At 42.1% G+C, this 26,148-nt stretch overlaps 1 protein-coding gene across 2 annotated transcripts; it reads left to right on the top strand.

The window, feature by feature from the left end:
- The first annotated feature begins 2,811 nt into the window (after positions 1 to 2,811).
- Positions 2,812 to 24,208, top strand: RRAGC (Ras related GTP binding C). Of its 2 annotated transcripts, XM_027864501.1 has the most exons (8): positions 2,812 to 3,119; positions 6,703 to 6,906; positions 7,623 to 7,822; positions 9,225 to 9,339; positions 11,057 to 11,199; positions 17,604 to 17,648; positions 18,161 to 18,309; positions 22,534 to 24,208. In XM_027864501.1, exons 1-8 carry the CDS (start codon positions 2,868 to 2,870, stop codon positions 22,683 to 22,685), a joined length of 1,260 nt encoding a protein of 419 aa, XP_027720302.1. In that variant the 5' UTR covers positions 2,812 to 2,867; the 3' UTR covers positions 22,686 to 24,208. The 2 variants fall into 2 exon arrangements, with proteins under 2 accessions (XP_027720302.1, XP_027720303.1); XM_027864502.1 differs by lacking the exon at positions 17,604 to 17,648 and having other exon boundaries at positions 2,814 to 3,119.
- Positions 24,209 to 26,148: the final 1,940 nt, after the last annotated feature.

Below are 26,148 nucleotides of genomic sequence, written 5' to 3' on the forward strand. Positions count from 1 at the left end.
CAAAGAGTGTGGATTTAATGGCTCTATATCAACTTGGAGGGAGGTCTTCAGTAGCACACCATTGGGCTCTGTCCTTCTCTCGGCATTTTCACCAGTATCTTGGATGTAGATCAGAAGGTATGCTTATTAAATATGAAGGGCTAATTATTGCAAATGACATGACCTCAAGGGACTGGAATATGGGACTAAAACCACTAAGCTGAAATTTAACAAGATAAATGTATACTCCTACAGTAAGGTAGACATCTCATTTGGGAATAATGTATAAAAGATGTGGGGATCTAAGCTGACCACAAGGTCAGTATGAACTAATTTCTGTTGCTTAAAATGAGCTTTTTTAAGCAGCTGTGTTAGAATTAGTGTGCATATCCCCAGAAATTAGTCCCACAGTATTTTGTTGTTGGGACACATCTGAAATACTAGGTTCATTTCTGGGATCCTACATTTTAAGAGGAACATTATGAGCTGGAATACATCTGCAGGAGGGCAGCCGGAGGGCTGGAAACCATGCCACGTGACCAGCTGGGAATGTTTAATTTGAAGAAGACTTGGGGCAAGGGGATTCCTGGTAACGCAACTTTTGGAAAATTAACTTTTATTGATCTTTTATTGTCTTCTAATATTTAAAGGATGTCATTTGAAAGAGGAAATAGAATTGCTTTGTGTGCCAAAGAGTAGAAGTAGGACCAAATGGAAAGTTGAATTTTTCCCAATACAAGAAAAAAAAATTATAGAAGCGGGGAGGAGGAGAATGAGATTACTGAGATCTCATTCTCCCTCTTCCCTTATTTGACAGATGAGGGATCTTAGACTCAGAGATTAAATACCTTGCCTTAAAGGTGCCAGTTTAGACCAGGCATTCAGACCCAGGACTCCTGACTTAAAGTCAGTCTACTTTCCTGTCTAATAATTGGAAAGGCTGCCTTGGGTGATGAGCTCCTGCTCACTGGGGGTGTTGAAGCTATTTGTTAGGGATGTTGTTACTGAGGGTGTTAGGATGGATTAGCTGAACTCTAGGTAGAGTTTCACCACTAAGTTCCTATGAGAAGTATGTTCAATAACTCAAATGAAAGTGGTTCATCTGAAGGACATGTACAGCTCCTGCCTCCTGCCTAGATGATCAAAGTTGCCAGGAGAGCACTTCCTGGCCAGATAGAGAGATCTGATGGGATCCTTTAGTGCCTGTCTTAATTGTGTCTCATCGTGGTAGGCAGAAAAGGCAACCTTTTAGACAAAACTAAATTAGAAATTTTTCTGACTTAAGCTCAAACTTAGTATGCCCCCCCAAAATCTTGATTTTTCTTCCTAACAACCAAGTCTCAAAAATAATTTTTTTTTTGAGCTGGAAATAGATTGCCCAAAGAACTATCGATGAAATTCTGGCATAGAGGAATAGCCAACCCAGAACCATCCTTTATTTCTTATGTTTAGTTACTTAAATCTTTCTTTTTCATTAGGATTGTATTGACTCTGATTAAAACTGTTAGCACCCGCACGTGCACACTAACAATAACTACCCAATTACATGGGACTTTTAGGCTTTAAGCAGAACTTTCCTCACCACATTGTCCTGTGAGGTCCGCAGGCCCAGAGAGGTGGTGAATTGCCCTTGCCCCGCCCCCCCCAAGTTATAAGAGCCAGTATTCCACCAGTCATCTTCACTCCCTGGCCACCGTTTCTCCCCTCTGCCTATCTAGATTACGCACATCCTCCAACGCCCCAATGGATCTGTGATCTCAACGAGGGTAGGTACATTCTCCCAATGATGCAGACTGCAGCCCCATCACGCCCACCCACCCTGTGCCTCTCTTCTCTGTCCTCCCGTCAATCTGCCGCAAGGTGCGGAGGAGGGGGACACCCTATGTTCTCAATGCTCCTGTAAGGGGGGAAAAGAAGGGTGTTGGTGGATTCGGGGGTCAGGGAAGGTTTCTGGAGGAAATGGCCTCGAGCTGCTGAGGCATCTACCCTGGCATCTCCAAAGCTTTGCCAATGGAGCCCAAACTCTTGACAGGTCTTACCAGGCAGGGAGGGGTTTTGAGCACAGGCCTGGCTGTGCTCGGCCAAGCGTCCGCCAAGGTGGAGAAGGGAATCAGCCGCGGGTCCCGAAGTTCCAAGTCCGGGGCGGCTGCAGGAGATCTCACGATGCCCCATCTTTTTCGGCAGGCAGCCCTGAAGGCCTGACCGGCCCGCTGGGCCAGCGCCGCGCAGCCTCCTCTCCTAAGGGGGGGTCTCCCCGCGCCAGCGCTCGCTCCCATGCCGGCCCTAGGGCTCTCCCCGTCCGCTGGGGGAAGAGAAGGGGAGAGGGGATCGAGAGACAAAGGCGAGCGCTCCTGCAGGCCCGGACGCCGGGGCGCGCACTCAGCCTGTGGGGCCAGGGGCCAGAGGCCACGGCCCCTGGCACGGCCACAAGCGCCGGGCTGGGAGTGGGGGGAGGGAGGAGGGCGCCCGGGGCCGGGCTCTCAGGCCGCGCTTAAGGGAAGGGAGGGGCAGGGGCCGAGCCAAACCGACCAGGCCTCCAAGCTCATCTAGGGGCACCCTCCTCGTGACCCTGTCGTCCTCCTCCTCCTCCTCATCTCCTCCTCCTTTTTCTCCTCCTCCTCCCTCCCGCAGCGCCCAGTCAGGTGACGTAAGGCACGTGATGAGGCACCGCCTACCCTGCTGCCTCCGAGTGGCAGCGGCGGGGGCCAATGAGAGGGCGGAGCTCGGGCGTCCACCCAATGAGCGCGGCGAGGGGCGGGAAGGGTCGGGGCCGGTCCGGGCGGCGGCAGCGGCGGCGGGGGGCGGCTGGCAGGCAGTGGCAGGAGGGGCGGCCTGGCCTGGCCTGGCCTGGCTTGTCCTGTCAGGACTCAGGCGGCGGCTCCGGGACGATGTCGCTGCAGTATGGCGGGGGGGACGAGGCGCCGCTCTCCGGTAGCTACGGCGCGGCTGACTCGTTCCCCAAGGACTTCGGCTACGGCGTGGAGGAGGAGGAGGAGGAGGCGGCCGTGGTGGCGGCGGCGGGCGGAGGCTCGGCCGGGCCCGGGGCGGGCGGCGGCTGCGGCGCGGGCGGCGGCGACAGCTCCAAGCCGCGGATCCTGCTCATGGGCCTCCGGCGCAGCGGCAAGTCGTCCATCCAGAAGGTGAGTCCGGGTCCCTCCGCGCAGTCCCCCTCGGACCCCGGCCTGAGGCAGGGGGCGGGCCCAGAGTCTGGGCCCCCCGGAGGCCGCGGCCCTGGCAGCGTCTCGTTGCCCACGCCCAGCCCGCCGTGAGGAGGGAGAGCAAACGGGTCCGGGCTCAGCCCCTGCCTGGAGACATAGGAGGGAGCCCTCCTCCCTCCTCCCGGCTCTCCGGGTTGTCCCTCCCCCTCTCCTTCTTGACCTGTCCATACCTCGATTATCCTCATCTGTAAACCCCAGGGGGTGGCCTGGATGGCCTGGGAAGTCCCTTCCAGTTCTATATCTATGATCCCGGGGGCTCCCTCGGGCAGGGGTCCCGAGAGCTGGGAAGGCGCACTGAGGCTTTGTGGTTCGTTCTAGTCGTTCTTGCAGAAAGGGAAACTGAGACCCAGAGAAGGGGGTGGGGCCCCGAGCCCCCCAGGTAGGCCTAGACGTTATGAAGCGTTGTGTCTATCTCCTATTGCACGAACCCTTAATTCGATGGCTTCCTTCTTTTGGTGCACCTAGACCACAATCCGGGGCTCTGCTGCTTACTACCTGAGAGACTTGGAGTTAAGTTTGGGCCTCCATTCTCATCCTCAGACAGAAAGGCTTGGACTAGATAATCTGGAAGGCACCACTTTTAGGCCCACAGCCCTGAATCCTTTCTCATCTTTGGGGCTAAGTGTAAAAAAACAAAACAAAACAAAAAACCAAAATGAGGAAATGTACTGGATTTCCCAGGGACATAGATCTCTTCTAGTTTGAAATCCTACATCTTTGGACATATACCTCCTGAGAGTTGATATAAATTTGCAGGGATTCTGACCAAATTAAATCTGGTTAGGTAAAGAATTTGTTGTTTACTTCTTTCTTGGTTTATGAGGAATTAGTTAATGTCAGAGGACTGTTTTAGGATTGGTGAAATGGAATGGCAGTGTTATGGTTATAGTTACTTGATACCGGGTCTCTCTTAAGGTGTTCGGAAGGATTTTCTAGACAGATGTGAACCCAGTTATCTTTTCTGTGGTTGGGCCTGTGAGGAAAAGGGAAGGTGATTACTAATTTACTAACAAGTCTCATACACTCAGATTTTGAATTGGAAGAGACTTTAGAGGATATCTAGTACAACTTCTTCATTACACTCATAAAGAAACTGATCCCCTGAGTGGTGAAGTGACTTGCCTGAGGTCACACAGGAGATTCAAACCCAGGGTCTTTGACTCCAAACTCAGTTTGATTTTCATTGTGCTATGCTGTCTCTGGACTTGCATAGATAGTCAGGCTGTACCTCCTGAGACACACAGCTTATTGCTATTTCTCCTGTATATGGTGAGGAAGGTAAGTTTGGAAGTAAATTCTGTACATCGTATAGTCTTTATTTTATAAATTTGCTTCCATAGCCAACCCTTCTCTGAAAGTCTGCTGCCAGCCTTAAGTCTAGGCCCTTTTCATATCTTCCTTTGGGCATTTTAATACAGTAGCTTCTCACTTGGCTTCTGACTCTCCCATCCTCATTTGTTCAGCACCTTGCTCTCAGATTTATCTTCCTGAAAGATAGCTTTGATCTTATTCCTCCAGAGGTTTGACTTAAGTCTATCTTTCTAGTCTTGTATTGTGCCATTTTCAAGGGTTCATAGATCTAGAAATGGACGCCTTCATTTTACAGATTATGAAACCGAGACACAGAAAGCTTACTATGTGTCTTGCCCAGGGTTATACAGTGAAGGTGGTATTTGGGCCCAAATTTCCCTGACTCTAAGTCCAAGTCCCTAACCACTACGCTGCCCCTTTATATAGAATATACATTCTTCCTTCCCCAGGCCAGACACGTCACCGTTCTAGACACATACTTTGCTTTCCCACCCATGTCACATCATTCTCTGCCTTGATCTCTGCAATGCCCCTGCCTTGTCTTTGTTGGTTGCCAGGTGTAGTGGAAAGAAGACTGGAGTCAGAGAATATGTATTTGAATCCTGACCAGAATATGGACTACCTTTGTGACTTTGGCCAAGTTCTATCTCTTAAGGTCCATGTTAATTTTAAATTCTGTTATCTTAAGACCTTCCAAATTGGTAAGATCAAAGCTCAGATGCCTCCTCTTTTAGCAGAAAGTGATCTCTTCTCTGAATTCTCTTGTTACTTTGTTACCTCAATTGCGCTTTTACGTTCTGTTTTGTATTATGATTATTTGTATACAAGTTTGGTCTCTCCCAGTAGATTGTAAGCTCTTTGAAGACAGGAACCATCTAATTTATCTTTGTAGCTCCCCAGTGCAGATCAACTGAGCTTAGTGCATAGTAGATACAAAATGAATAAAAGGCATCTTCTGTGGTGCTGTGGAAAAAGTGCTGGGCTTTCAGTGAGAGGACCTGGGTTCAAAACCTACTTTTGCCGCTTACTTCTGGTGGACCTTGAGCCCTAATTTCCTTATCTGTAAAAACAGGAGTTTGGACTAGATGCAAGTCTGGAGACAACATGGCACAATGAAAATCAAACTGAGTTTGGAGTCAAAAACCTGGGTTTGAATCTCCTGTGTGTCCACAGTTAGAAGATCCTTTCTAGCTCTCAGTCTGTGATCCTATGAAATGCTGAACACTTATGCTTTCAAAAAGTGACTTAATATTCATTGGAATGATGTCACCCTCATTTAGGTCAATACTAGTTTAATAGTACTATCCTTACATTGCCTTTCATTTCACATGTACAAAGTGTCTGCTGTAGCTCCAAATACCTTTTTGGTTATTGCTCATTGACCCAAACTTGAGGGTTGTTACCCATTTCATTTTCCCAAAAAGGAATAAATCTAAGTGTCTGACAAAATCCATTTATTAGAGATGTTGGTTATATTGATTTAATAGATAGGAGTGTTTTAGGATTTTGTTCCTTAAACCAAGAGACCCTTAAATGTCAGTGTATTACTTTAAGTAGTCCCTAAGGCAAAGATGAAAATTTTCACTGTACAGTAAAGTATTAAGAAGTTCCTGGAAATGTGGGTGTAAAGAGTAATGATTATGCTGTTAAAGTTGGGTAAAAAATTGTGAAGCTGGATATAATAGTAGTGTGGTGTGCTGGGAGTCAGCAAACCTGGTTTCTAGCCCTAATTTTACAACCAATTGTCTGATGTTCACCATTGAAGGCAAAGCCCTTTCACCTCTCTGGGCTGTACTGTCTTTATGTGTAAAAAGAGGAGGATGAACTCTAAAGTCACTTCCAGTCTCGCTCCTCTCCCTCTCCCAAAATCCTATAAGCTCATTCTAAATGTTAAATTGTTTATTAGATTAGATCTTTAAATAGAGCAGAGAATAAGGCAAACATTTTGGAGTTCCCAATTTTCTTTTAGTGGATAATCAGTAATTTAATGGGGCCTCTTTTAGCAAAATGAAAAGATTGGTGATTAGACCCTGCAGAAGGATCAATTTAGGCCCATTAACTTCTACTAAAAGGCCATTCTTGCATTTCTTTATTGGTTCATGATTAATTTTTTACCAATCTAGGGCTAGTTTTTGAATGCTGTGTACTAAGTTTGTAATCAGTGGTAAGACTGATCTTTTATTTCTCTTAACAGGTGGTTTTTCATAAAATGTCACCCAATGAGACCCTCTTTTTGGAAAGCACCAACAAAATTTACAAAGATGACATTTCCAATAGCTCCTTTGTGAATTTCCAGATATGGGACTTTCCTGGGCAAATGGACTTTTTTGACCCAACCTTTGACTATGAGATGATCTTCAGGGGCACAGGGGCATTAATATATGTCATTGACGCACAGGTAGTTATAAATAATCAGATTTCATTTTCTTTTTAAATTGGTTGTAAAAGCACAGGAATCTAAGGAAAAGATTCACTTTCTCTGACCTTTGTTTCTCAAACATTGTTTCTGCTAATTGTCACTAGATTAGTTATCAGCATTCTAAGATAGAATTGAGGAAGTAAGTGGCATATGAGGAACTTGCCAGTCTTTAGGTATGGAAGGGCAAGTGGTTGGGGACATTTGACATCCTGAAGTTCTGAGGTCTTTGCTGTATTTCCTTTTTTATTGACTAATGTCAGGTATCTCAGTACCTTTTAGTAACAATGGTGAAGTAGACTCTTAGACTAAATAACTTTATCTGTGTCCTGTAATAGAAGGAGCATGTTTTCTTGTTTGCCTGAATTAAGAAACTATATAAGAATGAGTTCAAAATGATATGAGTTGTTATGGAAGAATGTGGGTTCTACCTAATCCTCTGTGTGTGTGTGTGTGTGTGTGTGTGTTCACAGTGAGTGTCATATTTAAACTCGTTAGAAAATTTGTAGTCAGAAAACATTAATATATTTAGTATTGACTGGAAGGGATATATTTTATTTTTAAAGAATTTGTGTAGTTATCAAAGTTATAGATACTTTGGTATGTGTGACTATATTATCTTAACAGAAAGAAAGGGATTTTGAATCAAGGAGATGGGATAGATGTTTGTTGTTCAATTCTCTGTTTCTGTTTTATAGGATGACTACATGGAGGCTTTAACAAGACTTCACATCACTGTTTCTAAAGCCTACAAGGTTAATCCAGAGATGAACTTTGAGGTTTTTATTCATAAAGTTGATGGCTTGTCTGATGATCACAAAATAGAAACTCAGAGGGACATTCATCAGCGGGCCAATGATGACCTTGCGGATGCTGGGCTAGAAAAACTCCATCTTAGGTACTTGTGTATTCTTTCTTTAAGAACCCTGGGAAAAATGCCTGTAATTGTGTCAGTGTACATGCTGTGGTTTTCTTTGTTCATGTTCCCTCCCACAGAGCCATTTTTTTATCTGGCTCTTCTCCTTCTCCCAACCTTTATTAAGCATGATTGTGGGGAGTGTTTTATGATTTGAGTCATAGCAAAATGACCTATGTGTTTTCCTGGCCTTCAAAGTCACCTTAAGTCTTTTGACTAAAACTTGTCTCAAGTAATTTAAGTCAGTATTTTTATATAAAAAAATAAATCTGGTTTGGGACTTCCTTGTCTTGGTCTAATAAAATCTTCCTGAATTTAGTGCAAGGACTCTCCTTCTTAGTATCTAGATGTTTTGTTAGGTGATTAGTTGCAGAACATTCCGGATCTAGCTCATCATGTAGACCTCATTCAAGCTATTTATTTGCCCAACAGTCAGTTTGTTCTCAGCCTCATGAGAGGCTGAACTAAATAGGACTGTGATTGGCAGAGAGGCTTTGAAGGGGTGGCAGGGCAGGCCTTCAAGCTCCAGTGGGCTCCAAAAAATTTTGGTTCTTTTCTGAGCTGGGTGATAGTTTATGAGCTTCTGTAGTTAAGAGCATTAGGGGTTGGTTAGTCCTACTACTGCAAACTGTTTGCAACTGAAAGAATAGCAGCTCTTGGTTTGTGATTATTACTAAAGAGTATCTGTGAGGTTGGAGCATGACTCAATTTCATTGTTTGTTACACTGTGTATTTTGGGAACATTTCTCCCCAAATTTCAACCATCTTCGTGTTGCAGGTGGAATTCCTTCTCTCACTATTTATTTTGCTATTAATATTTTTTCATTTTAACAATGTGCTGAGAAGCACCTCTTAGTAAGCATTTCGACAGTTAAAGGGAAGAAAAGTTCACTGCATTGTTGTCCCTACATCTTGCATTCTCCCCAAGGATAAGACAAGCTATCATTACATTTATTATTTAACAGATGTCACTGATGTCTTCTCTGGATTGAGCTTGCTCTTGGTTTCCATCTGTGACTTCTGCTCAGTTTTGTAATTGAGAAACCGAGCCTTTTGGATCAGATTCCAAAGACTTAGATCCATGCTCATGCACCTGCAGTCCCAAATACCTCCCTGGGCACAACTTCAAATGTATATGGTGTGATGGTAATGTAATGAGACTGATTTCTATAAGAGACGAGTGAGAATCGGTCTCATTAGTTTATAATCATGCCTTGTACATTGGACAGTGGGGATGACAAAATCAAGTCTTCTGCTCAAGACTTAAAGATGCCAGTAAGTTGAAATTAAGTATTTTGATCTTTAAAATTTTACATGTTACTGTTAACAAGACACTATGTGTAAAATGTTTTTCAGATTAATAAAACTTGGTTGTGTTTTCCAGCTTTTATTTGACTAGTATCTATGACCATTCAATATTTGAAGCCTTTAGTAAGGTGGTGCAGAAACTCATTCCACAACTGCCGACCTTGGAAAATCTATTAAATATCTTTATATCCGTAAGTAAGCTGTTTAACTCATTATTCTAGTCGTAGGAGCATTATTAGAATACATTTTAGTATTGTTGCAGTTTCAGAATGGGCTCAGTTTGTCTAAGTATTTTTTTGGTCTTTTTCCATTCCTAAATAGCATTTGCTTTTATAATTCATAAAATGCTGAGAAGAGCCTTTATATTTCTTTTAGGGGGGAAGGGGAAGGGAATAAGCATTTATGTAATACCTGCTGCATGCCAGGCACTATGCTCAGCACTTTACAAATATCATCTCATTTGATCCTCACCACAACCCTGTTGGATATGTAATGTTATTATCCCCATTTTACAGTTGAGGAAACTGAGGCAAAGAGAGATTACTGACTTGCCCCAAGATCACATAGTTAGTAAGTTTTTGTGGCTGGATTTGAACTTAGGTCTTCCTGAACTCCAGGCATAACTATCAATCCACTGTGCCACCAACTACTTCAATTAGAACATAAATTGTCTGTAATTAGAAAATACCTTCTAGATGTCAGAGAACTGTAGTAGCTTAACAAAAAAGAGAGGGAGAGTGTGAGCTCATGCATTAAGCCTTGATTCTAATGGTTTGTTGGAAAGGAGTTTGTTGTTGCCTGAGTGTGAGAGGCCTGAGTTCTGTCTGAAAAGTGTCCCAGTTCTGCCTTTCCCTATCTGTATAACCTTGGGAAAAGTGTTTCACCTCTCAGGTGCTAATTTCCACACTTATAAAATGAGATTTTTGGATCAAGTGATTTTTCAGGGCATTTTGTTTTATTCTTCTAATTTCTGACATATATAAAAGATGATTTTCAAGCCAAAAACCTGCATTCTTCCCTTGAATTAAGTTAATTGCGTATTATGCCTTACTTTCTATTTTGAGGAATCAGTTCAGTGAATAAGGAAATGCTCGGTCAGATTGGTAGCTTAGCTACTATATTGCCTGATCATAACCTGGTGAGCTTAAATAGGCCAGCATAAGCAAAGCTCTGATCTTTTCATGTTATAGAAAATCAGTATTTGATTTTCTCATGGTCATTGTCACATGCAGATTCTGCAGCAATTTGAGGCTGTGGCATTGAAAATTGGGATTATTTTGAGCAGTTTTGGACTTTGAAAAGCATAGACTGGCTGGAAAATTTGGGGAAATTTTTTTTTGTCATTCTCTCTGTGGCTTCTTCTCTGGAATTCTTTCTGAGGATAGCTGGTGGTACAGTGGATAGAGTATTGGGTCTGGAGTTTTCAAGACCCGAGTTCACATTCAGCCTCAGACCCCTACTAGCTATGTGGTCCTGGGCAAGTCACTTAATCTCTCTTTCCTCCGTTTCCTAATCTGCAAAATGGGGATAGTTGCAGCTACCTCGAAGGGTTGTTGTGAGGGTCAAATGAGATAATAGTTGTAAAGTGCTTGGCCTAGTCGTTGGTTCATAGTAAACACTATATAAATGTTAACTATTCTTCTTCTTGGAAAATAGTACTTTTCAATGATAGATGGCAAAGGAGGACAAAGTAAAATTTTGCGATGTTATTATTCTGGTCATCTCAGACAGTAGCGCAGTTCCATTTTTAAGCTTCACATGATAAGAATGTCTCCCTGCAAAGAGCTAGTCATTTCAGAAGTGAATTTGGATGTGATTAAGTGATTAATGTGATTATCTCCATAGATCTTGTGTAAATTATGGTATTTGAGAAGGATTGAACACTTTCCTAATTTTTGTTTTTTGAAGAATTCAGGTATTGAAAAAGCTTTTCTCTTCGATGTTGTCAGCAAAATCTACATTGCAACAGACAGCTCCCCTGTGGATATGCAGTCATATGAGCTGTGTTGTGACATGATTGATGTTGTAATTGATGTGTCTTGTATATATGGGTAAGTGACCTATTTTTCAGGCTCTCTTCCTCTGAGATGGGGAGGTTAGAACCTCTCCTGGGTTAAACCTGGGCCATAATTTCTTTGGTCTTCTACCAAGTACTGCACGAGGCACATTTGGTTTGGCCCATATTATTGCAGCCTAGAGATTATGTTTCTCTCCTTTTTGAGATTCTGTGGCTATCTCATGGAGAATAGCCTTGGGAGTTTTGATTTGTGTTTAAACTCTTCTAGTGAGTCCTTGTTCCTCTTAGGAATGGTGGTAAACCATTTTTTTTTTCTTTTTTTGGTGAGGTAATAGGGGTTAAGTGACTTTCCCAGGGTCACATAGCTAGTAAGTGTCAAGTGTCTGAGGTCACATTTGAACTCAGGTCCTCCTGACTCCAAGGCTGGAGCTCTATCCACTGAGTCACCTAGCTGTCCCAATCCATCTATTTTTTAAATGTATGTATGTGTGTGTTGGGGGGTAGGGGAATATTATTTGTAGTCATTATTCCCCTTAGAATCTAAATCAAGCTGGTCTGGCATTATTAACAAAGCTCAGAATAATATACTATCTGCTAGTTTCTAATGTAACCTTCAGGCATTGGGGAGAGAGGAGGTGCTGATCTTTCAAAGGATAATTTTGGATGTCAGAGCTTTTATGTCTAGCAAGAAAACAGACTCACTCTTCCTAAGGTGAACTTCTTCATAGCTTGTCTGGATTTCTTGGGTGCATTTTTGAAGTGAAAGTTGTTACAAAGAAAAAACAGATCGGCTGGTTTGCAGGCTAGCCAAAAGAGTGACTCTTTCAAACTTTTGGAGGGTTGATAGGCTTCCCAGAGGCCAGCGACCTCTGCTCTGCTGGAGATTAAGATTAAGGGGCACAAGAAGAGTTTGCTGCTTACATTTAAGTTTACAGCAACAAGTGGTATTTCTATAGCATTCCAAACCCCCTGGTGTCATTGGCTCTCCGTGTCAGATCCATGAGGGAAGTGCTTCAGTGCTTGCTTACTCCTGACCCACATTGTACAAATGTGGAAACTCTGGCCCAGCTTCTGAGTCTTGTTTATAGACCCCCCAACTAGGAGGGTGGCAGATGTGAGCCCCCACTTCTGCTGAATCTAAGAACAGCACTCGCTTCTTCTCCTGCCACCATGTGCTTTGTCTTTTCTTGGGCCCTACCATGCTGACCCAAGAACTGCATGAGCTTCTCTTTCCCCTCCCACCTTTGCTGTCCTTTGGTTATGTTTGCTCCTCTAGTCTCTTGTCTTTCCTCATGCTCCTGTCTTTCTTATGTCACCTAGTCTGGCTTTCCCTCTTTGCAGGTTCCCTGATCCTTGACTTTGGCTTATCTTTTCGTCACTTCTTTGTCTCTCTCACCACTTGCCTTTTTTGCACCTGTGTCCTTCTTCCAGATGTTCTTGAGCTTACTTTGGTCTGTCTCTCTAGCCTTTTCCATATTCAGTTTGCTTTTGCCTCCCTTTTGTCCCAGTTCTTGGGTTGGGTCACGCACACTCATTCCCCTCTTTGAGTCTGCTTTTTGTCTTCCCAATCACTTGTCTTCCCTGTTGCTTTGCTCCTATTTCTCTTTTGTTTTTATTCCATCTTCTTAATATGAGAACTAGTGTGTGGGTGTGTCTGTATGTATATGTGTGTGTATATACACACATGTGCATATATACATACACATATGATGCATATATACATATACACACATAGATAAATATATTTGTATGTATAAGGAGTATTTGTATTCCTTATTTGTCTTGTAAGTGAATAAGATTTTTTGTTTTAGCTTCTTAAGTAAAAAAAAAGGTGAGTGAAAATAAGAGGAAATAGCCATTTTATGAGCCATCTTATTATGGGGAGAGGGGTGGGATGTTTCTACTATTCTTTGTGTATTTACAAAATATGTTCTGATTAAAATCTGTAGTGCTAGAAATCTGGAAAAATATGTTTCGGAATGGAGGTTAGATGAAAAACGGGGTAAGAGACAAGTTGTATTTGAATGAGCTCTCAGAAGTAGTAAGTCTAAGTGACTAGTGAATGTGTTTCAGGTCTGAGAGGAGTGGGTAGAAGTGGTAGTAAGATTTCTGGGGGCTAAACTGATGCAAACATCTAGTTGGAATAAAAGAGGTAACTATAAGGTGAGTGTAAGATGGCCTGGAATCCAGGAGAGCAGTATAGTGGGGAGTCTGGTGTGAGGAGGCCAGAGACTGGGCAGGATCCAGCAGGCTGAGGTCAGTGACAAGACAGAAGTATTGTGCCAGAGGGAATCACCGGGGTCTCGTACGTAGCACGAACACTAGGAGCCAGTTCTGGAAGGGACCCAAAGCCCCCACTAGACCTCGCCACAGGACCAGCTGAAATCTCTCCTGCCCTGGAGCCGCACAGTTTGGTCTGGTGTCAAAGCCTGATGGCGTGACCTGTTAGGCTGTGCCAGAAGAGATGATTTCTGTCAGGCTGAGACCTAAGCTGGCATAAGAAATCAGTACTCAGAGAAGCTCTTCACTATTTGTACAGTTCTGATGCCCTGAACCGAGAGATGAACTGGAAGGAGGGAAGCGTTAACTAAGAAAGGAGCTGGAAGTATTTAGCCTGGAGAAGAAAAAAGTTGGGGGAGAAGGGAGGGAAAGGAGGTGGGTGTGGGTGGAGCTGGAGCTAGCTGAAGGCTCTCCTGTGGAGGGAGGGAGCCCTGAGAAGCCTGTTTCAGTTGGTTGTAAGAGGAAACTGCTGAATCATTACAAGAATCTAGGAGTGTTCTAGAATGTATTGTTACAGTCTTAGAGCTGGAAGGGACCTGACAGGCCATTGAGTCTGACCCTTTCATTTTATCGAGGAAGAAACAGGCTCAAAGAAGTGAAAGGACTTTCAGAGGCTAATGCAGGTAGCTGGTGTGTGAGGCAGTGACTCCCAAGTCTAGTACCATCCCCTGTGACATCTTGCTGCCTCTTAGTGGAGTGGGTTGCTCTGGGAGATATTTTGGTCTCCAGCATTGGTGACAGCCAGGTGGTACAGTGGAACTTGAAATCAAGAAGGACTGAGTTTGAATCCTGCCTCAGATACTTGGGCAAATCACTTAATCTCTTGTGCCTCAGTTTCCTCATCTGTGCATTTGGGGTAATAGCACCTAGCTCCCAGGATTGCCAGGAGGACCAAAGGAGATAATCTTTGTAAAGCGCTTTGCAAACCTTAATGCACCATATGAATGTTATTATTATTATCATTATATGCTATTGTTATTGGAGATGTTCAAGTGGACCATTGGCAGGGAACTCAGGGATAGTGGACTGAATGACCTCTGCGGTCCCTTCCTGCTCAGTTTTTATGTTGCTGTGTGTCTGGGGAAGCTTGGGCATAGATACTTTGAGATTTTAGTGAATCAGAGGCGCCTTCAGGTTAAGGCTTTTAAGACTTGTAGCTTTTCTCCTTTTAATTTGTCGATTTGTTGTTTTATCCATGTCCCCTGGAGCCACTTGTAGTAAACTTAAAGAAAACGTGGGTCCTCATTTGGGAAACAACAGGGAAGGTGAAGCTGGGGCCCTTTGCCCAGAGGCTCGGGGCTGAGGAGAATCCTGAGTGGAAACAGAGGTGGTGTGAAGAGCAGCAGGACTGTGCTTTCAGGCCTGGAGAAGGGATGAAAACGGGAGGGTGGGAGGCTGCCTAGGACTGAGAAATGTCTCCTGGGTTCGAGCTATGGCAGCAAACCCTGTGTGGCACCACACAGGAAGAGAAGAAATAAAACCAGCAGGGCCACAGGATCATTAAATTAATTTGCTCCCTATGTGTGTTTGGCTCTTGATTGAGTTTTTTTTTTTTGTTGGTCATTGGTGCCTAATTTTAATAAATAACCAACATTTCTGCTTTAATTAAGACAAAAAATAATCAGTAGATTAAATGAGACATTTGATTTTGACAAGCAAAGTAGTTTTCAATCTCCGCAAAGGCTGTTGTGCATTCGTCAGAATTTTTTAGCATCTTCATAAACAGATTCTCATACTCTTCTTTAAGTTTTTTTTTCCTACTTAGTTCCCTACCCAGTATCAGTGTTTTCCAAAATAATTTGTCCATTGAATGCTTTTGGGCTTGAAATATATTGAAAGAATCTGCAAATGCTCATCTGGTGATCCTGAGGATATGGAATGTGCTTAGAATAAACAAATAGGGGTACATCAGTAAAATTGTGGAGTAAAATAGAAGAAATAAAACCTTTTCCTACAATAAATGCCATATAATTTTTGATAAATAATTTCATATTTAGTAATTTAGAAAGGAAAATATTGAGGGCCATTGTTTTGGAGAAGTGCCAAAAGATGTTTAGGTTTAAATATTTTGAGATCAACCCCCTCCATTTCTGTTCTCTAGAGATCAGGACAGGTTATTGTGAAAGCGATGGTTGAAGTCTATGCAAGCACATTGTATCTTTATTTTTCTGATGAGTTTATGCTTATGAACCATCATAGGATTCAAAGTTCCCTAAATCCTGTATTTCAGAGACACTTGAAGTATGTGTACCACATTTTTACTCATCTGGTCTGTAAAGTACCTGCTCGGGTTCTCTTTATTCCCATTTTTTTCTTCACTTTTTTTTTGGCTAGGCAGTGGGGTTAAATGACTTGCCCAGGGTCACACAGCTAGTAAGTGTCAAGTGTCTGAGGACAGATTTGAACTCAGGTCCTCCTGACTCTAGGGCCAGTGGCACTGCGCCACCTAGCTGCCCTTTTTCTTTACTTTCCATCAACATTTTATCCCAAGTCCCAAGTTGTTATCCCAAGTTGTTCAGTTGTTTCAGTCGCTCCCAACTCTTTGTGACCATTTTTGGGTTTTTCTTGGCAAAGTCATTATAATGGTTTGCCATTTCCTTCTGCTCATTTTACAGATGAGAAAACTGAGGCAAACAGGGTGAAGTGACTTGCCCAGGGTCACACAGATAGTAAGTGTCTGAGGCCAGATTTGAATTCAGAAAGTCTTTTTGAGTCCACAGGCCCTGGGGGCTTTGTGCATTATGGCACCATCCAGCCGCCCCCCAAAACAATACAGATAAATTGTATTAGAAGGTTAAACTTCAGGTAACTAAAATTGCCAGCATTGCAAACATGACTTTCTGGAATATTGTGGCCAGAGCCTTTTCATTTTCGTTGACTATACAACAAGATGACAATAGGAAAAATTATCCTGGCCCGTATAGTTGTTTTATTCTTTTCCCCTTATGACATTTTGTAACTTGAGGCTTGTAGTTCTAGCGTCTAAGACGTGATTTCTGTTTATTGAATTTAAGGTATGCTGTCACAAAATGGCGATGCCTCACTTATGGTCACACAGTCTGATCAGTAAAGCTTCTGCTTGAGATTCAGATAAGCATGTGTTTCTTCCTTTAAAAAAAAACAATACTTTGTATTAAGCTGACTAAATATAAACAACAAATACTATACTTAAAAGATGTTTACTAGTAAGCCTTTTAAAGAAAGAAACATCTTAGGTACAAATCAGTACAATTCTCACTAAACTCACTAAGCTGTTCTCAAATAGAACTTAATTTCATCTGGTCCATGGCTTCAGGACTTCCAGCAAGGTTAGGATCAGAAACTCTTTGTAACTTTTCAGAACTTCTTTCTGTGAGTGCTTCATCTGATGTGATCACTTCTCTAAATGCCTTCTTTCAGAGTCTGTTGATAAAATCATAGTGTGTAATGCTCAACTCGCTTTTCTTCTGTTCCATGCATAGAGGCTAGAAGAGAACATTATATGTTATATCAGTGCTGAAAACATAAAATAGATTCTTGCTAATTTCCCTCTCTCCAGAAGACAGTTTTCTACTTTACGATTTGAGAAAAATGAAGGTTTCCCTTTCTTCTCCCCTTATTCCCTGGTGGTAGCTGGATATGGAGCAACTAGGTGATACAGTGGATAGAGTGCCAGGCCTAGAGTCAGGAAGCCTGAGTTCAAATCCAGCCACAGACACTTACTAGCTGTGTGACCCTGGGGAAGGCACTTAACCCTGTTTGCCTCAGTATCTTCATCTGTAAAACAAGCTGGAGAAGGAAATGGAAAACCACTTGAGTATCTTTGCCAAGAAAAACCCATACGGGGTTATGAAGAGTTGGATGTGACTGAAAAAATGGCCAAACAACAACAGCTGGATGTAGTTCAGAAGTTACCTATGTCATTCTGTAGTGAAGGGTTAGACACCTCCAGCTTTTATGTTTTTCCTCAGTTATTGAGTTTTAGAAATCATTTGCAGAGCCCGTGTCACCTACCATAGAATAATTTTAAATGACACACTTTAAGTGAGGCATTTTTTTAAGCATTTAATTAATGTTCTTCATCTCATATTTGGGATACTCTAATGCGGTGTGAGGAAAAAAAAAAGATATTTACCCCTGAACATAGAATTTCTCTCAAGGGAGTATGTTTTCTCACAGGGTTTCAGATCCCAGCAGTGACCTGAAAGAAATGGGAAGGAGAGGGTAAGCATCTGAGCCAAATATATAGGAATAGATTTAAGGCAGGTAGGAGCATGAACCTATTTGGTGAGATGTTTCAAGGGCCACAAACATTGCTGCCATCCTCCACAAAGCGATGTGTAGCCTAGAAATGACGAGATTTGTGTGGTCTTTTGTGATCATACCTTTGTGAACCTTATACTAGACATAGTCCAGTATGTCTATACATATGTCTGTGTCTACTAAAATAAAAACACACTAAATAGCCTTATGCAACCAGTTCTGATATGGGGAAACTTGATATTGGCAAAATGCTTTGGGAAATGAGGTACTATGTGCAATAAACTCCATATTTCTCTTTTTAGTATTCATTCTTATTGAAAGCCATTAAGGGCATTGCGATGAAGCATTTGTCATATTGTATATTTCTGCGCAGGATAATGATGATTTGCAATTTAGCTATGTATTGTAGGTGAAGGTTGGGTATTGGAAATCCGATTGGGAACATGTGACAAAAAGTTTTTTCTTTTAAATAGGTTAAAGGAAGATGGCAGTGGAAGTGCATATGATAAAGAATCTATGGCAATTATCAAACTAAATAACACAACTGTCCTTTATTTAAAGGAAGTGACAAAATTTTTGGCACTGGTCTGCATTCTTAGGGAAGAAAGCTTTGAACGTAAAGGTAATGGCGACTTTTAAAAGCTGTATTTGTGTAAAGTCCTTTGTTTCACTTTATTTTCTTTTGACTACCACAGAAAATAATAATGGGATGTTATGGGCTTATTATGAAAAATCAGTAGTCCCCAAATGAATAAAGAAATGAATAAAAAAAGCATTTCTTAAACTGTGTGCAAAGCCTTGTGCTGAACACTAGGGATACAAATACAAAAGGGAAGACTTCTGTTCCCCCAAGGAAGAGTTATATTTTAATGGAGGAAGCAACACATAATCGGGAGTGGTGGCCACACAGGGTTTGGAAAGTTATGGGAATGGTGAAGGGAGCCGTGAGTGAGTAGGTTGACCCATCATTTTCAGGAGCAGTGACTGAGTTGATTTGATTTGATTATGGTTTCTGAAATAGAAGGGGGAGGTTGGGGTAGGGATAGGGGTGAGGGTGGAGTGTTATGTGTGTTTGGGGTGTCAGGGTGGGCAATGCGAAGAATGGGAGTGATTTAACTTTGGATTTCATCGTATCTCCTCCCACCACTCCAACTAAATTTAAAAATTTAAAAATTATTTTAATCAAATTAATTGACTAAGTGAGTCTGTGTTAGTTCAACACATAGACTAGGTTGGCACGAGGGAAGGATGGGAAGTGACCCAAATAAGGTAGGTGCAAAATGTCAGGACCATAAAAAACCTGTATTAAATGCTTAGTATCATCAGTCCATAGAGTAGATGGTCAGCCAAATGCAAATGGTTGAAGTTGCCTGTCCTGTTCTCTTGCTGGAGGAGTTCCCAATCCTTACGCTCTAAAAAACACAATCCAAACCTCAGGATTGAATGGAGCCTCAGGGGACAATCCAGCCCCATGCCCGATTCTCCTCTATACCATGTCTGCTAATTATCTAGTCTCTGCCTGGATATAACAGTGAGAGGGAACTCGCTTCTTAACAAGTGAACAAGGAAGCCTGTTCCATCACTGCATGCTGCCAGCTGTTGGAACGTCATCCTCACTGAGCCAGAGTCACTTAATTTCTGTCCGTTGGTCCTGGTTCTGCTGTCTTCTGTAGGACAGCCCTTCGAGTCCCCGAGTCTTCTTTTCTTAGTGGCTCAAATGGTCCCTTGTTCTTGGTTCTACCTGTTCCCTGTCTCCTCCTCGTCCTGGTCACTTTCTTCTGGACAGGTTCCCATTTGTCAATATCCCTCTGTACTCAGCCCCTCTCAATTCATTACAGAAGTGAGAGACTATGGATGTGGAATTGTGCATATGCTGTAAGACAGAGTTGATGTGTTGGTTAGTTTTACTGAATTCATTTTTCCCCTTTTATCTCTGCTACAAAGAATGCCTGGATGAATTGGGGGATGGAGGAGGGATGTAGTAAGAAATGAATGTAATATAAAAACAGAAAGTATCAATAAAAATAAAATCAAATAAAAAAAAAACATACTCAGAACTGAACACAATATTCTGGCTATGATCTGACCAGCACATATAATACAGTTGGACTATTACCCTCCAAGCTGTGGGTGCTATTAGATTTTTTAGCAGTGACTGTTAAATAATATTGAGCTTATGGTCAAACTATGAATCAGTCAGTAAACATTTGTCAAATGCCTACTGTGTGTCAGATACTCTGTTAGGTGCTGGGGATACAGAGACAAAAATGAAGCAGTCCCTGCCCTCAAGGAGCTTATGTTTGATTGAGGGAGACATGTACATAAATAATAGATGCAAAATAGACACAAAGGTATATTTTTTGGAGGAGGGCACCTAGCAGCTTAGGGAGCTTCATGTGGAAGACGTTGCTTGAGCATTGTTTTTAACACAACAAGGTACTTGTTAGAGGTAGATGTGAGGTGGATGTGTGTTCCAGGCATGGAGGATAGATAAGCAGTGGAAAGGCATGGGAACGCATAGAACTCTTTATGGACCTGCTGTTAGGCTTTTCCCATCCTCTTCTGGGGCAATTGGTTTCCTGTAATGTTTTATGTTTCTTTCTGTAAATTTTCTTCATCTCATAGTAATTTTAAACCATCCATACAACTACCTATGATCTTTTTCGGCCACACCTGGTAACAAAGAATTTTTTTTTAATGAAAAAAGTGGTTCACAAAACCAGTCAGCAAATGATAACATTAACTACTAACACTTACGTGGTGCTTACTTGTTATGTACCAGCACTGTGTTAAGTACTTTACAATTATTATCTCATTTGATCCTGGCATGGTTCTGTCCACAGTTCTGTTATGTTTATTTGGGAACGTGCATATAGGACTGGAGTTGTGATGTAGTTGGGGATCAGAGAGTAGTCATCTTGTTGACTGTCATTACATCTGCCTCACCAGTGATGGAAATGAGAGAAGTGGTATGGGGGGAGTTTGCTGTAAACTAGCAGAGGTTCCCACTATGGCTACGGGGATGTAGTGGGGTCACATGAAATAACTCTCCATAGCACATTAAGATTTGACATTGTTTTCCTTATGAGACCTTGGGGAGGTAGGGAGTGCAGATGTTGTTATTCCCATTTTATAGAGAGGTCTAGAGAGAAGTGATTGCGTAGAATCAGAATTGGGACAGCAGAGACTTCTAATGCAATCTGCAATTGAACAAAAATCCCCTCTGTTACATATCAACAAGAGGTCATCCAGCCTTTGCTTGAAGATCTAGAGCTGGGGAACCTGTTGTCACCTGAGTAAGCCTGGTCCACTTTGGGTTAGCTCTTCTGGTTAGACAGTTTTTCCTTATTCCCAGCCTAAATTTTCCTCTTTGCAGCTTCTAAGTATTTTTCCTAGTTCTGCCCTCCAGGTCCAAGAAGAAAGAGTCTGATCCCTCTTCCCAGTGATAGACAGGCCTTTAAATCTTTGAAGGCAGCTGTCAAATCCTTCTTATTTCTTTTCAAGTTCCTCATCCCCAGTCCCATGATCACTATGACTTGGCAGTGGAAGGACTTGGAGAATTGCTGTGCCCACAAAAATGCATTATATTTCAACCAATCTGGTGACCATCTTTTTTATTTTAGCCTGACTGTTATTCGTATGTCAAGCACAGCCGATTGCTAGGCCCATATTTTGCCTGAATCAAATAATTAAATAATAATAATGGTAACAATTATTTTGCCAGAATTAAATCACTCCAAGCATCATCTAACAGGGGCTGATGTTAATGTTCTTCTATAATGCTTGTATCCAAGTTACTATCAGTGAATGATTTATGCGTAGAGTAGAATCTAGCTCATTATTACTGGGTGTCTTGGATGACTGTAAGGGAAATCTTAGCAACATGATTTACTTCTGAAATTCCTTCTTGCTAGACTGGAGGAAGATGATTAGTATGTGTAGCTAAAGGTGCATGTGTGTAATACGTTATCATATCAGTAGGCTATCACATTTGAATTGGACTTTTGTGTTGCCTTTGCTGCTTGTTTGTGACTTTTCTGAGAAAGTTAAGCTGTTCAAAGACAGTGTTTTGTGTTGAATTAAAATTTTTTTTGATACTTCTTTTTTTTTTTTTAAATATCTGAGCCATATCTGGTAACAAAGAATTTTTTTTTAAATCACAGCTAGTAAGTATCTGAGGCCAGATTTGAACCAGTCATAGTTCTCCAGCTTTGCAAAGAAAGGAAGAAGGTGCATTTTCTCAACTCTTCTCCAGTGCCAGACTTCTTCTATATAATCACCTAGAATTCATGGTGTTTTTGTTTTTGGCTTTTTTGTCTTTCTCCTTAGACTGTTGTAGTTATTGTGTATGTTGTTTTTTTCTGGGTCTGCTTACTTTCTGTCAGTTCATAAAGAATTTTTATTGGAAAAATATACTGACGTTTTCAGTGTTCTCCAGTGCTACTGAGCTTTAGGCTTAGCATCCAGGTGCTATAAAGTATTGAAAAGGGTTTTCTAGTTGTTCACTGTTTGATAAGAATAGCTCACTTTTCTAAAACTGCAAACAGCAGAATCCCTGTTTTATTGAGCCTATGATTTGCCTGAGGGAGTAACAGCTAGCTGAGTAGTGGGGCCCACATGATTGAGAAGCTGACTGTCTTCTGTGAGTCTGGTGTACTTTATCTTACTCTGTTTTTAAAAGTGACCCCTGGCACATTTCTGAAATAGTAGACAAAAGTACCTTTGGGAATTTTTCCTTTGGGTGTGTGTGCTTTTATTCATCTTGCCCCGCCCCCCCCAGATAGAAGTTTTAGCAAGCACTTTCACAATTGGCATTTAGGAAGAATCTTCTCTTTTCTTCTTGCAGGTTTAATAGATTACAACTTCCACTGTTTCCGCAAAGCTATTCATGAAGTTTTTGAGGTGGGTGTGACCTCTCACAGAGCCTGCAGCCATCAAGCCAACCCCTGTGCCATGAAAGCAGTGACTCACAATGGCGCACCAAGAAATGCCGTCTAGTGGGAACATGGGCCAAGGAGCTCTTCCTTGGCCCTTTCTCCAACCTTGAGTCAGATGTCATATGTGACAGGACCGGCAATAGCTGGGGTTTGTGGGAATCTGGTACCAGTTCCAGTGGATAGAGGGGTTTATTTTCTGATTTGGACAAAAGCCCCTTCAACTGGTATTGCACAACTGAAGCTACTGTGTTTCTTACAAACAAAAACAAAAAAGCAAAAAGCAGAAAATGAAAAAAAAAAAACACTTGAGGCCACTGAAGTTAACATTGGAAACTCCAGGTTTTTTTGAGTGTGTGTGTTTCCTCTTTTGAGTCCTCCCTTAGTAGTTTGAGTATATCAGACTTGGAGACAAATGCAAATTAAACTCCTCCTTTTGATGGAGAGTTTCAGTGATTGCCAGTTGAGTGTAATGGAAAAGACAGATTTATCCCAAGCTTCACCCAGGTTGTCATTTGATTAGTCTAAAATACCCTGCCTTGCTTGAGTTCTAACACTGCCTCTCCAATTCCAATGGTGGACACCACACACTGAAAACCAATCCACTAATGCACTTGCTCTCTAACTCAGAAGACAAACAGTGTGACTGCATCGAAAATTTCACTATTCTTTCTTGAAGAAATGAAGAAAATTCCAACCCTTGTCAACTGGAATGCAGGGCTCAACTCTAGCTACCCACATCTCCAAAGTATTGAGGAAAAAGCTTTGAGACTGTAGAGAAATTTCACACTTGAGTTTTGGGCACCAAAATGGCTTGTTTCTCTCTCCTGAAGATGACAGATGACCACAATTTTCACTTTCACGATCAGGATTTAATGTAACCAAGGGAATATTTTTAACTTGACTTCATATTTCACTCTTCTGTGGAAGAAGTGTTCATCATGTCATGAAAACATTTAGCTCACCCCTCCTTAACCTTATTCTAGCTACCCTGATAGGAGCAAAATATATATATATATATATATGTATGTATGTATGTATGTATGTATGTATATTTTTTTCTCGGATAATAGATGTCTGTATGTCCAGCTGCTGTTGTTTGTCAGACTGATCCAGAAGGCATCAATAGCTTGTAACATGCTGGGTCCACTTCAGTCTGTTTGGGAATGGGAGAGAGAGCACGTGGTCCCAAGCCTGTGTTTGGTTTACATTCTTCGTCTCCAGTATTCTGACACCAAGTGTCAAATGTGGTACTTTTCTTTACCCACAATATTAATTCTTGATCGTTTTCTTGATGGTGATTGAAATCTTTTCAGTTGATTGAAATATGCATATTGTTTTCCTCCAGATGCCCAATAGTTACATGTGTAAAAGCCACTGGAGTACATAAGTGCCACTGTTATATTAAATCTGTATATTAAGTTCTATAACCCTAACAGTGAGACTTGGAGTGCTTTCTGCAGACGATTCTGATTGTTGAGTATTTACATGGACCATGGTGATATCCAAAAGAAAAAATGCTTTTATATTTATAGATTCTTTCATTGAACTATATCAAATGGGTATCAATAAATGTCTTTACTCCAAGACCTGGTTTTCTAATTGCGTAAGATGGAAGAAGATGGGGTGTCTACTCACCATGTTTTCTTTGTCCAAGAACACCATGAGCCTCGTGGCTCCTTGTTTCCTTTCCAAGTACCCTCAGACTAATGCTCTGGAGGCTCTGCACCCAGCCCTCCCAGCTCAGAGTCCATAGACGCTTGATTCGCTTGAACATTATTCCTCTGTGTGATAGATTTTTGTGCTTGCTAGATTGAGCCTCTGTCTGTTCAGACTGAGAAGTTTTCACCTAAATACATTCAAGGCTGGAAGGTTCCTTTAGTTTTGGAGTAATCCTGCTTGATACTTATTTTGGTTTCTGTTCCATTTTGTACCAGCTTCTTTCATTCACAGGGGCAGATTGCCTGGATTTCTATGGGCAGATGATGACAGTCATTTGGCCTTGACCTTCCTCCAGACCTTTTCAAGATATGCCTGTGAGGAAGGAAAGCACTGTGAAATGAGTACAATTAGCCTCTGTTTTCTTTTTTTTTAAACCTCTTTTTCATAACTACCTCCCCAACCCAATTTTTCTGGTACCCAAGGTATTTGTTGCTGACTCTGAAGCCTACTTGTTCATCAGGTGCTGGAATTATTCCTAGGATACAGAAGCAGGCAGTTTCAGGAGAAGATGTTCTGTCCTTCACAGAAAGGGGCAGTTAAATCAAATTTGATGTTTAAGTGGCTCAGTGTTAGGAGGAGTTGGCCAGTTGCCACGGAAGTTGCATGGGGGATTCATGTGTTGGGATTAGCTTAGATGGCCTTGAAGGTCCTTTCTAGCTCTGTGGGGCTTTGACTCTATTTGACTCCACAGGTGAAGCAGGCAGATAGAGAGCTGGCTTTTTAGAGTGAAGCTTGGGCTACTTTGGCACCTTGTGGTTTTAAAACAGTGCTGGCTAGAAGGCTCCTAAGAATATGAGACATTAAAGCTGGAAGAAACCCACTTATCATGGATCATTTAGTCCAACCCACTTATTTTTTACTGAAGGGGAAACGGATCTCTCATAGGGGAAGTAACTTTCCCCAAGGGTTAGCCACTAGTTAGTGGCAAATGTGGAATCATCTAGTGGTAGAAATTTTCTGTTCTTATTGCTGCTGTGAAGTATTTAAAAATTTTTAAACCTGTAGTGTAGGATCTTAGAAATTAAACTTTTTAGGGGCAAGGTGAAGGAGTGAGGAAGGATTTTGGTTGAAGTTCGAGAGTTGTACCTGCTTGAGTGTCCTGAGAGATGCTTGGGAAGTATTAGGTCCAAGTGGCCAGTGAATATGCTTTAGGTAATCTTAACAGGACTGAGAGAAATAGGTGTAGGAGTGAGAATGGTCAGAACCATGGAAGCCCCCACTTGGTGTGAAGGTGGTGACTACAAGGCCATTGCGAAATTGTCTGAAGCCCAAGAGTCGCACCTTTGGGAGCCAGATTTTGGAAATGCTTTCCTTTAACTGGAGAACAGGGACTTCGGTAGGATCTAAAAGGGCTGGGTCACCTGCCTAGTAGAAGGTTGATCCAGGCTAGAGCCAGAGGAGAGGGGCAGGGATTTTTGTCCATGGAGAGTAGTCTAGGACATCAGTTCTGGAAGGGTCTGAGATTCACAGGACCTAGCAACAGTATCAGTTCAATTTTAGGCCTTGACTAAGAGCCTGAGAGCTTGGTCTGATAGCTAAACCTGAGTGAGGTGAGAGAAGAGAGCAGGCCAAGGCCAGTGAAGGCTAGCTGAAACCCAAGTTGGCATAAGAAAGCTCTTCCCAGCTTGAGTCTCAGAGAAAGACTAGAAGTGGTGAAAGGGCGTAAGCCCATGCTGTAGCCAAGAAGACTGGAGAGGCGTGATAACACGTCAATAAGGATAAGGGACTTTTCTGTGCTCAAGAAGAGCTAAACTACTGGAGGGAGCAGAGTGTTGGACTGTTCTGTAACACCCTAATGGGTGTTT

Source organism: Vombatus ursinus, unplaced genomic scaffold (genome assembly GCF_900497805.2).
Source record: "Vombatus ursinus unplaced genomic scaffold, bare-nosed wombat genome assembly UNPS02014775.1, whole genome shotgun sequence".
In the NCBI taxonomy this organism is placed as follows: Eukaryota; Metazoa; Chordata; class Mammalia; order Diprotodontia; family Vombatidae; genus Vombatus; species Vombatus ursinus.